This window comes from Halichoerus grypus, chromosome 3 (genome assembly GCF_964656455.1).
Source record: "Halichoerus grypus chromosome 3, mHalGry1.hap1.1, whole genome shotgun sequence".
NCBI lineage: Eukaryota > Metazoa > Chordata > Mammalia > Carnivora > Phocidae > Halichoerus > Halichoerus grypus.
This window is the reverse complement of record NC_135714.1, coordinates 105,128,983-105,141,849: the sequence shown is the minus strand read 5'-3', so window position 1 is coordinate 105,141,849 and position 12,867 is coordinate 105,128,983. Positions and strand designations below refer to the sequence as shown.

General features: G+C 41.1%; 1 protein-coding gene and 1 long non-coding RNA gene across 5 annotated transcripts in view; one reads left to right on the top strand and one right to left on the bottom strand.

Annotated features, from left to right (window-relative positions):
• SPRY1 (sprouty RTK signaling antagonist 1) overlaps window positions 1-6,868 on the bottom strand; it is an 89,186-nt gene extending 82,318 nt beyond the window's left edge. Inside the window, exons 1-2 of one of the 4 annotated variants that reach the window (XR_013446451.1) lie at window positions 6,732-6,868; window positions 5,064-5,993 (exon numbers count right to left, since the gene is read on the bottom strand). Coding sequence is in view for 3 of the 4 variants with exons in the window: in XM_036121858.2 (XP_035977751.1) it covers window positions 1,207-2,166 (960 nt within the window). In the remaining variant the exon portion in view is untranslated. Of the gene's footprint in view, window positions 1-11; window positions 2,222-3,599; window positions 4,011-4,039; window positions 4,992-5,063; window positions 5,994-6,731 lie in introns of those variants that run through there. The other 3 variants (XM_036121858.2, XM_036121872.2, XM_036121848.2) reach the window with 3 other exon arrangements.
• Window positions 5,595-8,988, top strand: LOC144381373 (uncharacterized). Its single transcript, XR_013446452.1, has 2 exons — window positions 5,595-5,695; window positions 6,055-8,988. It is a non-coding gene; the product is annotated as an uncharacterized LOC144381373 (long non-coding RNA).
• Window positions 8,989-12,867: the final 3,879 nt, after the last annotated feature.

Here is a 12,867-nt window from a genome sequence, read left to right as displayed (position 1 = left end):
AGAAATCAAGAGACAGTTTCATTAATTAATATATTTTCTGCATTATAGTTAACATATGTACTTTCCTCGTGTCACCTTATTTTCCGTTATGTATTGATATTTTGTTATATTCAGACATGAGTACATTTCAACAGTCTTTTGCAATAAATATCATAAAATAATAGAGATTCGCATAATAAATATTCTTTACAATAAAAAAGTTTAACAGACTTTTGTCTTAAAAATAGTCAGAATTCAACTTTGTGATTTATACATAAAATATACAAAAAGCACCACAATTTGTGGTTAAGGCAATGAAAACACAGAAAAAATTAGAATTACTCAGCTGTTAACTAACCAAGGGGCCAAAAGGACCATTAAGGGGCCAAGATCACTTTAGGCAGCATAGTTCTGTGACATCTATAGATCGATCAGCTATAAATATCAACTTCAGTTACCCAAGTGCCCTCAACTATGAGAAATTTGGTAAAAAATGTGGGGTGTGGAAGGAAGGCAGTTGAGTCCTTCACAAATATGAAAGCCAGAATAAAGATGAGCAAGATACAACCAATATATCTCCAATGTGAAGATTTACATTGTAAAGCAAATCTAAAATTACATAGGAAAGAAAAATACCTGGCATCTCCAGAATAAGAAACTGAGGGGAGAGAACTCTGAGGGGCAAGTAGAGGGCAGTGGTTAAAGGAAAATTTTTATGTTATAACAAAAATATATCCCTCATGCTTCTTAAGGGTCCAATGCTATGAAGATAGCCCTAACTGGAGACAGACTTAATACATAGCTTATTTAAGCAATAAAAACGTTGCTTCTTCAAAAACCAATTTCCCTGCTCCCAGAGTACCCAATCAAAAACAGCTCTAAATCATTGTAGATTGACTGGGTATGCGTGTGGGTATGTTCACATACACAACTTTGACAAGTTGCCTGCAGAACAAGAAGGCTACACAAAAGCCCACTAGCTCTCAATACCCTCTTCAGTGGATGGCAGAGGCTCTTGTTGTAAGTGGGAGCCAGGTGCAGTTTCACAGTCCACTCTTACTGAAGATCATCCGTTTGAGAAGAATAAGATCCATGAGTCAAACCTTGGGAACAGGGGAAGAAAGGCAGGAAAATTGTAAAGAAAATAAAACCAGTATCTAAGAGAATCTTTTTAACAGCCACAGCTTGAAAGCTAGAAGTTCAGGAGGTCCAACCCACTTCCAAAAATCATGATGGTTTACCCTGACCCCTGGAGGGGCAGCTCTCCAGCTTACAATAGACAGTGTTGGAGTTCTTACATCTGCATCCTGGGCGATGGATCCAGTCATAACACCCCCTGCACAGTTTCAGGCATCCCTTAGCAGGAGGATAACAGAGTAAGCAAGGTAAAAATAGAGACATGGCTCCCATACACAGGTACCTAGAGCAGCAGTGGGACTGTGAACAGGAGCAAGGATTATCCGAGTAAGAATCCCCTTCATCATCATTGGAGCAGTGGTAGAAGATGCCCTTGACTAAGCACATGCAGGTTCCATATTCCACCATGCTCTCAGCAGAGCAAAGGCATTGACGATTGCAGGCCAAACAGGATGGCAGGGTCCTGGGAGCTGTGCATTCTCCACACTTGCACTTCCCACACTGTTCACAAATAAATTTGTGCTGTGTCAGGTCCTCTTTCAAGGAACCCTTCAAGTCATCCACAATCAATTGCTTGGGCTGGGTCCGGATTGCCCTTTCAGACCTATTCCCAGGGACTGGTCTGGTTGGTGGTGACCTTCCTAACAGTCCCTGCTCAGAAGAGGCACTGCTGTTGCTCCCAGAACTGGCTGCACTTCCAGTGCTGGTCGATCTGCTCAAAATGGGGCCTCTGGCATTATTTGAGAGTCCTGCATGTCCCAGGTGGCTTGTAGGTCTATGCTCATAGTTGTTATTCACATTAACTGGTATGATTTCATGAGTCCTTTCATGCTTTTCTTGTCTTGGTGCTGTTCGAGGAGCAGGTCTTTTCACCACAGATGGCCCTTCCGTGTATTCGTTACTGCCTCTGATAGCCTTGATCTGGTCTAAAGACAAAATAGCAGCAGGCTGAATTTCTCTCTCATAGTCTAACCTCTGACGGCTATCCAATGTAGGCTGCTGGATCACAACTAATGAACTGCCACTGCCATGTTGATTTTGGGGATCCATGTGTAGTGATCTCGAATTCTGGCAATCAGTGGAAACCTGGCATGCATCTGAAATCCTAAAAGGAAAGCAAAGATGAAAAAAAAAAAAAAAAAACAGAGAGAGAGAGAAAATAAATGACAGGAAGCATTTGGGGGGGGAATCCTGTCAAGTCACAAATTGCCTTGTGTTTACACCTGGTAATGATCTCCTTCATCAGCGGATTACAATGATGCTGGGGTCCTGGCCAGAGTCCAATTCCAAGAGGCTGAGGACCACATCATGGAAGAAGAATGCAAGCAAGAGACCCCATGCCATAAAAGTTAAAAGTTTTCTTCAACTTCTAAAAAGCAGAATCAAGAAGTAATGCCTTTCTGTTTATGAGTCTAACAAATAATTAAAATGGAGTATGCCCTTGTAGGGAATATTGAGTATAAGCACTGGAATAGCTCTCATCTAGAGAAAGCTCGGTATCAGTTCACTGGTGTTTTCCATAAAGGAAAATACCCACTTTTAAAAAAATTAAGAATGGCTTTGGTGCTCCTGCCTTTCTGTTATTTGTTTGGTGTTACAAGCATTAGACTAATAATGAGGAAATTGGTCAAGGTATGCTTCATGCATTAAAGAAAAAAATCCAAGAGACTTCAAATGAATCTCAACATGAGAGCATTTTCCACAGAAACCAGGGTTTTAAGGCTTTCTCATTATTATCTACAAGATGCAAAAGTGAATATAGATGAATATAACAGTTCTCCGTGTTTTATAGCCTTAAAGCACATACACAAAACTAATGTACAATGCTATGATGTTAAAAAGCATTCACATTTGAAATCATGAAAGGATTTTTTTTTTTTTTTTTTTAAGTTTAAATTAAGGGATCACTCACGTAACAAGATAACTTTCATGCACAAGTTAAGTATTAGGCCTTTAAAGCAGTATGGAGAAATCCTGGCCATTTTAATTACCTACATTTCCTCTAATTTAAAAATCTGTATTTACATGACAGATCTTGATTTTCAGAAGCACTGCCAAATCTGAGTCAATGTGCTTCTTGTAATAAGTACAGTAAAATCCTGATTAAAATAAGCATTTTATGTGTTTCCATACCAAGAGTAAGTTATTTCTAATTTATAATGCACTCTTCATACACACACAAACTACCAAACATAAAAACATTTCCATTTTCAGTCAATAGTAAACCAGAATATTTCTCACACAAATTCCTTCTAAAGTCCACACAGATCCGTTCCAATTCAAGAATGAAAAGAAAAAAATGTCCATTTTCAACTACCACCCTGAGCCAAAAACACCAGCTTAGGGAATAAGGCAGATTGAAGTCCATTTCATCTCTTAACTGAACTGAAAGTCTATAGACTATGCCTTATATGTTAACTTCTTGGAGTTCCCCCTCCCTTTTTCTCCCAACTAAGACCTCCCAAGTTTCTACTTTACTCTACCTTCTCTGTACATGAGGAGAAACATATTCGTGATCTGCTGGGCTTAGTCCCGGATTCCTTACGGACTGTTAAAATATTCCATCGTTACTCTGCACACACAGTATCATTCCTCCTTGCAAAGAACTTTTAACCCGGTGCTTTAAAAGCAGAGTATCCGAAAGGTCGGAGTCAGATCCTACTGTTAAGAAAAGCCGTGGAGGACATGGAGAGTGTAGTAAAAACACCAGGCACACCTTTCGTCTGCGTTTTAAATAATAGTTGTAACAGAGTTCACGCTGGCTGGTGAATGCGATCACCAGATAAAATAGAAAATTAGCCCCCTCCGATCTGAAGCAAAGCCCCCTTTCAAGCACTGACAGTCCTCGATCCATCCCCAAACACCACTCGCACGCTCTCGGCAACCTGTCTTCCCCACGGAAACAGGAATCCAAGTGCAATACCTTTTCGGACAATCCCATCACATCCTAAGGATCACCGTGGATTTCCAACCCATTTTTGCGTATCTCGCCAAGATTTCTTTCAGATCGTGAAGAGCCTTCCGAGCTAACGCAGGCGCCAAAAGCAAAACCACGGCATGGATAGTTTGTCAATAAATATCTGTCTATACTTTAAAGGCAAAGCCGGATTCCTAAAGGGCCGGCCAGAAACGAGCCGGGGGCAGGGGCAGCGGAGAAGCGTCGCCACACTGCAAGTTAACGACGGTGGAGCTGCGCCCTCTGCAATCCGAGCTGAGAGAAGCGGTGAATAAATAGTTGACGGAGAGGAAGGAAAAGGAAAAAGTTATGAATGAAAACAAGTTTTCTCTCTCTCCCTCTCTTCAGGCAGGAGGAGGGGAGGAGGCTGAGGTTACCATTACCTCAGGAGGGCGGACTTCTCATTTTTAAAGTGGCAGCGCCCTCTCCCCTCCCCTCGCCGCTCCACTGCTCTCCAAACAAGAATAAAGTTGAAGCTCGCTTTGGCGCAGACGAATTCTGTCGAGGGGGTTACCCGCGAATTCCGAGGTTTGCCTCCCTAGACACGCGCGCGCACACACACACGCACGCACGCACACGGCCTTTCCCGCTCCCCCGTCTGAGGAAACCCCTCCACAGAAAACCTGCCGTTGGCACAAGTCAAGAAGTTCCTCAGAGCCCTCCCGGGAACACCCCGAAAAGCCTCCTTGAGTCCATCTTTCGCGTGGAGGGGTTCCTTCAAGAGGACAACCCGGGCCACCGCGCCACCACTCCAGGAAACTGGGGATGGGAGACCCTACCTCTTCGCCCTCCGCAGCGGCGGAAGGTCGCCCACGGGGTTACCCAGCCCCGAGCGCCCCGGCAGAGAGGCGGCGCCGCGCGCGCAGGGGTCGCCCCTCCATTTCCCCTCCCCCTCGCCGAACGCCGGAGCCCGCACCTGCCGCGCGGAGCCAGCGGGGTCTGCGCCTCCCCGCTCCCCACCGCCGCCCGAGAGCGGCCGCCCGACACTCACCTAGGCCGAAGCGGTGGATGGGGGCCAAGCCGTGCAACCCGGCCCAGGTCCCCGTGCGGGCGGCAACGTGCACGCGCCGCATCAACCGCGGCGGGGAGGACGAGGAGGCATTGCCCCTGCTGCGGCGTGCCGGCCCGCGGCCTCCCCCGCCCCCACCGGGCAGGAGCGCTCCCCGCGGCCCCCTTCCGGCTGCGGAGGACAATTCACCGGAGACTCCGCGCGGCCCAGCGCAGCCGGCCTCTCACAGCTCGCGTTCTCCGCGCAGCTCAGTAACATCCACCTCTGGGGCTTTTCTCCTGCAGCCCCCTTCCACGAACCAGGCAAAAAAAAAAAAAAATCCCTTCGGGAGGCCTCTCGAGTCCCTCAGAAAAGCGAGCCGGGGAACGGCAGAGAGAAGAGTGCGGGACGGGCCCACCGACTGACACGCTGTGCTCTGCGAGAGTCCTCCTCGGGTTCCGACCGGTCCTCGCGGGAAAGGAAGGAGTGGCGGCCCCCTGACGAGTGAAAATCCACGTCACGGACGTTCGAGACTCTGCGGCGCCCGGGACGGGGCTCGAACCGGTGTCTGCGGGCGGGTCACGGAACCGTGCAGGCCCCGGCGGGGCCCGGGAGCGCACGCCTGCGAGGCGAAGGTTGCCGCTCCCCCGGGGGTGGGGGTGGGTGGGATTTTTTTTTTTTTTTTTTTTTTTTTAACCCGCTTTTCTAGGGGTAGCAGTGAAGGGAGCGCGGTTGGGGGATTCTTCTCAAGGGAAGAGGCGGGGCGTCGTCTCTTGGCCCCCGCGCAGGTCGAGGCACTTTCCCGATCCTGCACGCTGGGCAAGTGGGGGCACAGCGTCCCCCGGAACTCTGGTCCTGGCAGGGCAAGCCTCTCCCCGGCAGCGCTCGCTCCCAGTCGTCCGACCCTTCTGTCCCACGGCCGAAATGCCTGCCCTAGAGGATTAGCGATTGGAAAATAAAACAAAACAAAACATTAATTTCCCCTTCTTTCCAGGCACTCGGACGCGTACCGCGCTCAGCCGCCCGGGCGCAGAGTGGAGCGGGGTGGGCAGCCCGCCAGCTCGCCCGCCGCCCGCAGCCCGCTGCCATGTGCTGGCTGTTGCTGCTCCCAGTGATTGACAGGCCGGCGCACAGTCGGCGTGTCAGCAGCGAACCAAAGTAACATGCAGTCTTGCACGTTTTGCCGAAGTGCTTTTGCCCCTTGGAATGCCTAGGAGTTCAAACAACGTTCAAGCAACGCCTCTGCGCACTGGAAATCAATACACAGAGACGGGAAATTCAGGTTTTAAACAATTGCTTCGCTCGGGACTCGGTCGCCAACAATGCCTAAACAAACATGTATTTGGTCCACACACCGAGTGCCAGCCCCTCTTCGGCAAAAACCACCCTGTTTTTCACACAACCGACCGTTTCAGACTTTAAACTTGTTACCATTCGGGTAAGAAAAAAAAGAAGAAATGAAAAGGACCCTGCTTTTTCTCTTAGCAGTAGCATTTACTTTAAGAGCATTAGTTTTAGCAGTGGGAATGCTACTGGTAATTTGAAATGCAACCAGTAATCTTAGATCTAAAGCGAGTTCAAAGAAATGTTCAATTCCTTGCAAAAGCCAGCATTTCTCACCTAATCTTTCCTAAAATATCTACAGAATGAAAGGAAGGAAACAGTTCTTACCTAACGCAAAGACTGGAAATTGCTTTTCAGGCACATTTACAGCGACTGCAGCTGTTCCTTATCCAAGGTAAGGAGCTCTGTCCGCTGCTATCACTCCGCAAACCACTGCGTGCCTTACAGAGCAATCTCACTCCGGCTCCGCAGAATTTCAGCAGCTCGCCTCCACCTCCACCTCCACTCCAGGACACGCCTCCAGTGATATCATATGTCAATCACACGGGCTGCCTGAAAACCTGGAACAGGATTTTTCCAACAGTCATTTCCTCTTTCGTGTATGTGTACCAACTTGGAAATGTTGCCCTGTACACTCTTGTGATAAACATCCTCTAAAACTTTGAGATTGTCTCTAAAAATCCTGCAAATGCAGTTTGTCATAGAAGAATCCTTTAAATTTAGTCATCAGTCTCAGTGAAGGATTAGTGGACACAACCTTTAAGGTCGAATTAGAAAATAATATTGAAGAATAAAAGAAGATAAAAAAAGTCGTATGCCAAGCCATCACTTCTGATCAGCTAGAGAGAAAATGTATATTGATATAAAAAAGATGATAATATAACATTACGGTTCCTATTTAAAGCAAAATTCAGAATATTTGAAATCTGAAAGTTCAAAAGGTGGCACTCCTTACTGCAAATGTATAAAACATTACCTCATAAAGGCAAAATTTCCTGCTGTAGATTTTATAATAAGTGCTCTATCTTGGCTTGTGATATAATTTCCTAAAAATCAAATTTAAAAATCCCAACTTTCTTCAATTTTGTAATTTGTACAATTTTGGGGAAACTACAATTAATTTATTTTTAAAAATCAGCTGGGGCGCCTGGGTGGCTCAGTTGGTTAAGCGACTGCCTTCGGCTCAGGTCATGATCCTGGAGTCCCGGGATCGAGTCCCACATCGGGCTCCCGGCTCGGCAGGAAGCCTGCTTCTCCCTTTCCCACTCCCCCTCCTTGTGTTCCCTCTCTCGCTGTCTCTCTCTCTGTCAAATAAATAAATAAAATCTTTAAAAAAAAAAAAAAAAAATCAGCTAATTGGAAATCAGTTAAAATAGAAATAATTTACCAAGAAGTTTTATAATTCTTAATGATCTATGTTGTGTTACTGGAGGGAAAAAGTATTTTAATCAGTAGGAAACTCGCTTTTTGTTTTCTTACAAACTACGAGATTTTAGACATTTATTATCAGAATTGTGTACTTTATGCTGCAGTGAGGATAATTATATGTGAAATTTAAGGTTCCACAGAGACTTTTAAAGATACCTAAAAACCAAAAACATATAGTAAGTGGAGAGGAAGTATTTTTTTTCCAGGTACTAGATATCAGAAATAGCGTCAAGTCTTTGACAAAATAAAGCAAACAAAACAAAACTCCAGAATCTAAATCATGTATAAATTTGGGTATGGAAATTTTCAATTCTTAAGCTCCTTCTTAACTATAACAAGTGATTCTGTTGAAACTGGTTTTTTCTAGACTTTCAAATGTTTGAGCACTGTAAAAAATTAAAGTTGTATTTGGAATTAACCTCTTTGGAAGCTAGGGCATTGCTAAGACCATCAACAAGAAGAAAGCATCACTAGAAAATAAAATAGAACAAGAACGAAGCCAAAAATCTACATATGCACTCTTAATATAAACTGTATTAAAATAGGCTGTTTAGAAGGATAAAATCAATTTTATTGTACATATTTTCTATTTTTTCTTAGATCTCATATTTTGGGATGTAATGAACTTTAACCAGTGATGGATAGGTTTCTTGACCATTAGAAGGGATTTGGAGTAGTCAAATCAGAACTAGAATATCACATCAGAGTATCCTATTTGGTTCTTCAAAACTGTCTTCTCAGCCATCACCACAATTTTAGGATGAGAGGTCAGTTCACCAATATGATAAAACCAGGAGAGGGAGCACTGAACACTACACTTCCATAAATCCTACAAAAATATAGTTGAAAGATTTCAGTTACAAATAAGCTTCAAACTATTTCAATCACAGATGTATTAAATTACAATCCGCATGTGATTAAGTATTTTTGAATTAAAATAAATCCATGAAATTTTATCTATAACACCATCATCATGGATCATGTTCTATTTAGAAATCAAATAATACGATGCACAAGTTGACCAATGACTCTTTAGATCATTTAGCAATAAAATACATCAGTATGTTTTTCTCTCAATATTAGGTTACAAATAAATATAGGTATTGTCTGGCCACTCTGATCTAAAAGACATTTAATAAAACCTGCTTCTCCTTTTGGTTGCCTACAGCTCGTAAGAATTTGTAAAAATTCTAAACTTTTAGCTTAAAATAGACATTGTTCTTTATTTAGTAAGTTTAATTTCAGTGTACCTTAGCTAGAAATGGATAACTGGAGCATGAAGTTTCCTGGAAAGGAAAAACAACGTAAATACGTGTGGGAAAATCTTAACAATAATTTTCAGTTCACTATTAAGATATGTCTAAAAGAATAAAGTGGAATGGAGAGTGAGCACTGACCTGTTGTTCACTTTCGTGTGAAAACAAGAACAGCCATCTCTTCTGCTGATTTGATTTGGAAAAAAGAATAAAATAAAATGAAAAAACAATCTGGTAACTCCTCACAACTGCTAGTGATTAAAAAAAAAAAAAAAAAGGTGTAATACTGAGAAGCTTAACTTACTCATTTATCTACTTTATTTGCCAAAGTAGCAGAATCATATGTGGTCCAAGCTCTTGAAAAATAATACCCTATTAATTCTCCCAATGTTTCTGTGAAGTCATGATAATAAGTATAATGTTTTATCTTGTTGAGAAACAAAATAATCACATAAGTTGGTAAGTTAGCCCATAAGTGCCTAATAAATTAATGAAGAACCAGGAATGGAAACTAAGTCTCTACTTTCCTTTTAGGGCAATAGTCACTATATTACTATACTTCCCAAGAAAAGCTGGCAAGGATAGGCCATTTTATTTTCAGTTTCCTTTTGTAAACAGCCTTTGTAGTTGACAGAAATAGACCAACCTATTCTGTAAATTTTCCATAAACATTCTCTTTATTTTCAGAAGCTTCTCATCCTTCTGCCCTATTTGAAACACAAATGTTCTGTATTGGTTTCAAATTCTGGAAGTGGGCAAATCAAACAATACATTGAGTAAATTACACTGAATGATTTGTAGAGTTTCTGTCCGCTCTATAATTCTACAACTAATCATTTGTGTACTTCGTCACAAATGATTCTATTTTTCTGCAAGTCGTAAGAAAAAAAGAAATGCACGTGGAAGGGCTCTGAATTGCCCTCTATTCATTCCTTTAGTGTCATATTCCCTTACAGAGAATCAAAATGACAAGAGTTCAGGAAAACTGCATCACTACTATATATCGAAGATTTTACTAACTAAATCCACATGGTAAGGTTGTATAAGGAAACATCATTGCCCTAGTACAAAACAGTCTTCATTTCTTACCTAGCCAATTGAAGAATAAATCCTCTCTTTTTTCCTCTTCCACAATATTCAATGTTCCTTCTGAGCCTTGACTTCTTCTTTTTCACAAGAAAACAAAATTAGCCATCTCTTCTGCTGATTTGACTTCTGGATGCCCTCATTATAATGATCACCTGGTATCATCTTTGATTCAGCAAAAGTTATTAATCTCTCATTTCCATAACTATTTACTGCTATCTTCATCTTCAGAGACAAATGCATAAGAATGTAGTTTAATTTAAACCTGTAACTGCCCCCAAAGAGAACAGCCAGAAAACAAAATCATGTTTTCATTAAAACAAAAACAACTTAAAACATCTCCTGGGGCTTACTTACTATAATCTTTATTTCCTATACTGAAAAAAAGAAAAAACTTACAAGAAGATTTTTTAAAAGACTTTATATTAGTTTTCTTTGATTTGCAATTCTCTTGGAGCATTTTAAATAATTCCACGTAGGGGCACTTGGATGGCTCAGTTGGTTAAGCGTCTGCCTTCTTCGGCTCAGGTCATGATCCCAGGGTCCTGGGATCGAGCCCCGCGTTGGGCTCCCTGCTAGGCGGGGAGCCTGCTTCTCCCTCTGCCTCTGCCTCTCTCTCTCTCTCTCTGACTCTCATGAATAAATAAATAAAACATTTTAAATAATTCCATGTATAAAAGCATCTCATGTGGTAATAATAATTGATAGGCTACATGTATTGAAAATCTGAGTTTTTGCTATATCATTCTTCTATATCATGGTCTATAACTTTAGCTAACCTTCCATATTTGCCCATAATGTCCTTATGTCCAATATTACAAGTATGAAAATGGCATGGTATTGAGAAAAAAGCAACTAATGTAGGGTCAGATGATAAGAAATTCAGGTACCAGCTTTGCCACCTTCTAGCTTGATGACCTTCACTTAATTTCTCTTACCCTGCTTTCTCATCAATAACCTGAAGTTAATAACAATCCTTCACCTTCCCAAATTGTAGCACTACTGTGGACTCAATGTATATGCAGTGCTTTGTAAGCTTTATAGCTCTGTATAAATTTTGTAAGTTAGCATTGCCTCAAACACACTGTATGATGAAGAAATGTTTCAGGTCCCCTCTTTTTAGGTGCTTCATCCCTAAATAATGAGTTTATTTATCTTATAATTGTTTCAAGTTAATTCAGTTTTGCTTTTGTTTTTCTAAGGCTGAACTCAGGTTTAAATAATTGTATTTCTGTGTGTGTGTGTGTGTTTTAACTGGGATTTTGGAACAGCTATCTGCTAATAATTTCAGATTTAGAAACTGAATGAGCCCTGATCACTTTAACATTTATCTGGAATTTTTTATCATTTATATTTTACTTCCAGTTAAGATAAAGTTTATTGCAAATAATAAAATCTCTTCTATAATATTTGTAAACTCTTTGTGATCATTCGGATTAAATAAAGCAAATATATGTTTTAAAAAAGTAATTGGATAACATTTTAAAAATGGAAAATTAAATAGAAAAGTAAAAAGTAGGGATGCCTGTGTGGCTCAGTCAGTTAAGCGACTGCCGTCAGCTCAGGTCATGATCCCAGTGTCCTGGGATCGAGTCCTGCATCAGGCTCCCTGCTCAGCGGGGAGCCTGTTTCTCCCTTTCCCTTTGCCTGCCGCTCCCCCTACTTATGCACGGGCTCTCTCTCTTTCTCAAATAAATAAATAAAATCTTTAAAAAAAAAAAGGAAAAAGAAAAGTAAAAAGCAGATATACTTCTACATATTTTCATACTCTTGCTTCTTTTTTATAATCTCTTAGAATGTTAATTTTGATAAGTATGGCAGATATGGTAGCAGACAGTTTCTGTCAATTACCAAAGTACTATATGAATCTGATGTTTGTATTAATTTTTAAGATTGATAGCAAAGAGGTATGTCATACAGCCAATGCATTTCAACTAACCAAAAAAAAAAAAAAAGACCAACTTCCCCAAAACCTGTAAAGCGCCACCTATTGTTGAAAATAAGTCATTTCAAATTTCAATCAAAACTAGAAAATTGCGTGTTAATCTAGGAATTGAATTCATCAATTTATATTGATCAGTGTTTTGTAGTCTTTCTTTCCCTTAAGTTAAAATACTGTGTTATAACTTAGGGTGTTAGTTTTCAATAAAACTGCAACAAATGCATTAAATATATTAGATGCTTTTTGAAGAATCTGAAAGCCAAAAACAAACCACTGCACCTATCTGAAGTTACACTATCAATGGAGAAGATAATAAAGTAATGATATGGACTTTTTTTTTACTATGTTATGTTAATCACCATACATTACATCATTAGTTTTTGATGTAGTGTTCCATGATTCATTGTTTGCGTATAACACCCAGTGCTCCATGCAGAACGTGCCCTCTTTAATACCCATCACCAAACTAACCCATCCCCCTCCTCCCCATGATATTGACTTTTAACCAACACATATACCCAAAAAGATGTTTTCCCATTCAAAGTAGTTACTTAGAAAAGATATATACTTCTTGCAATAATGCCACAATTGGGTAAATCTTTCTTTAAAATCCTTAATTACAAATACAATCTGGGTTGGTCAATTATAGTTATAAATATTAATGATCTCTTATGAATACATTTCTCCCTGAAAGTCTTTCTTTTTCTATTTCTTTCAAAACTGAACAGAAGATGGAAGGGATGAGTATATA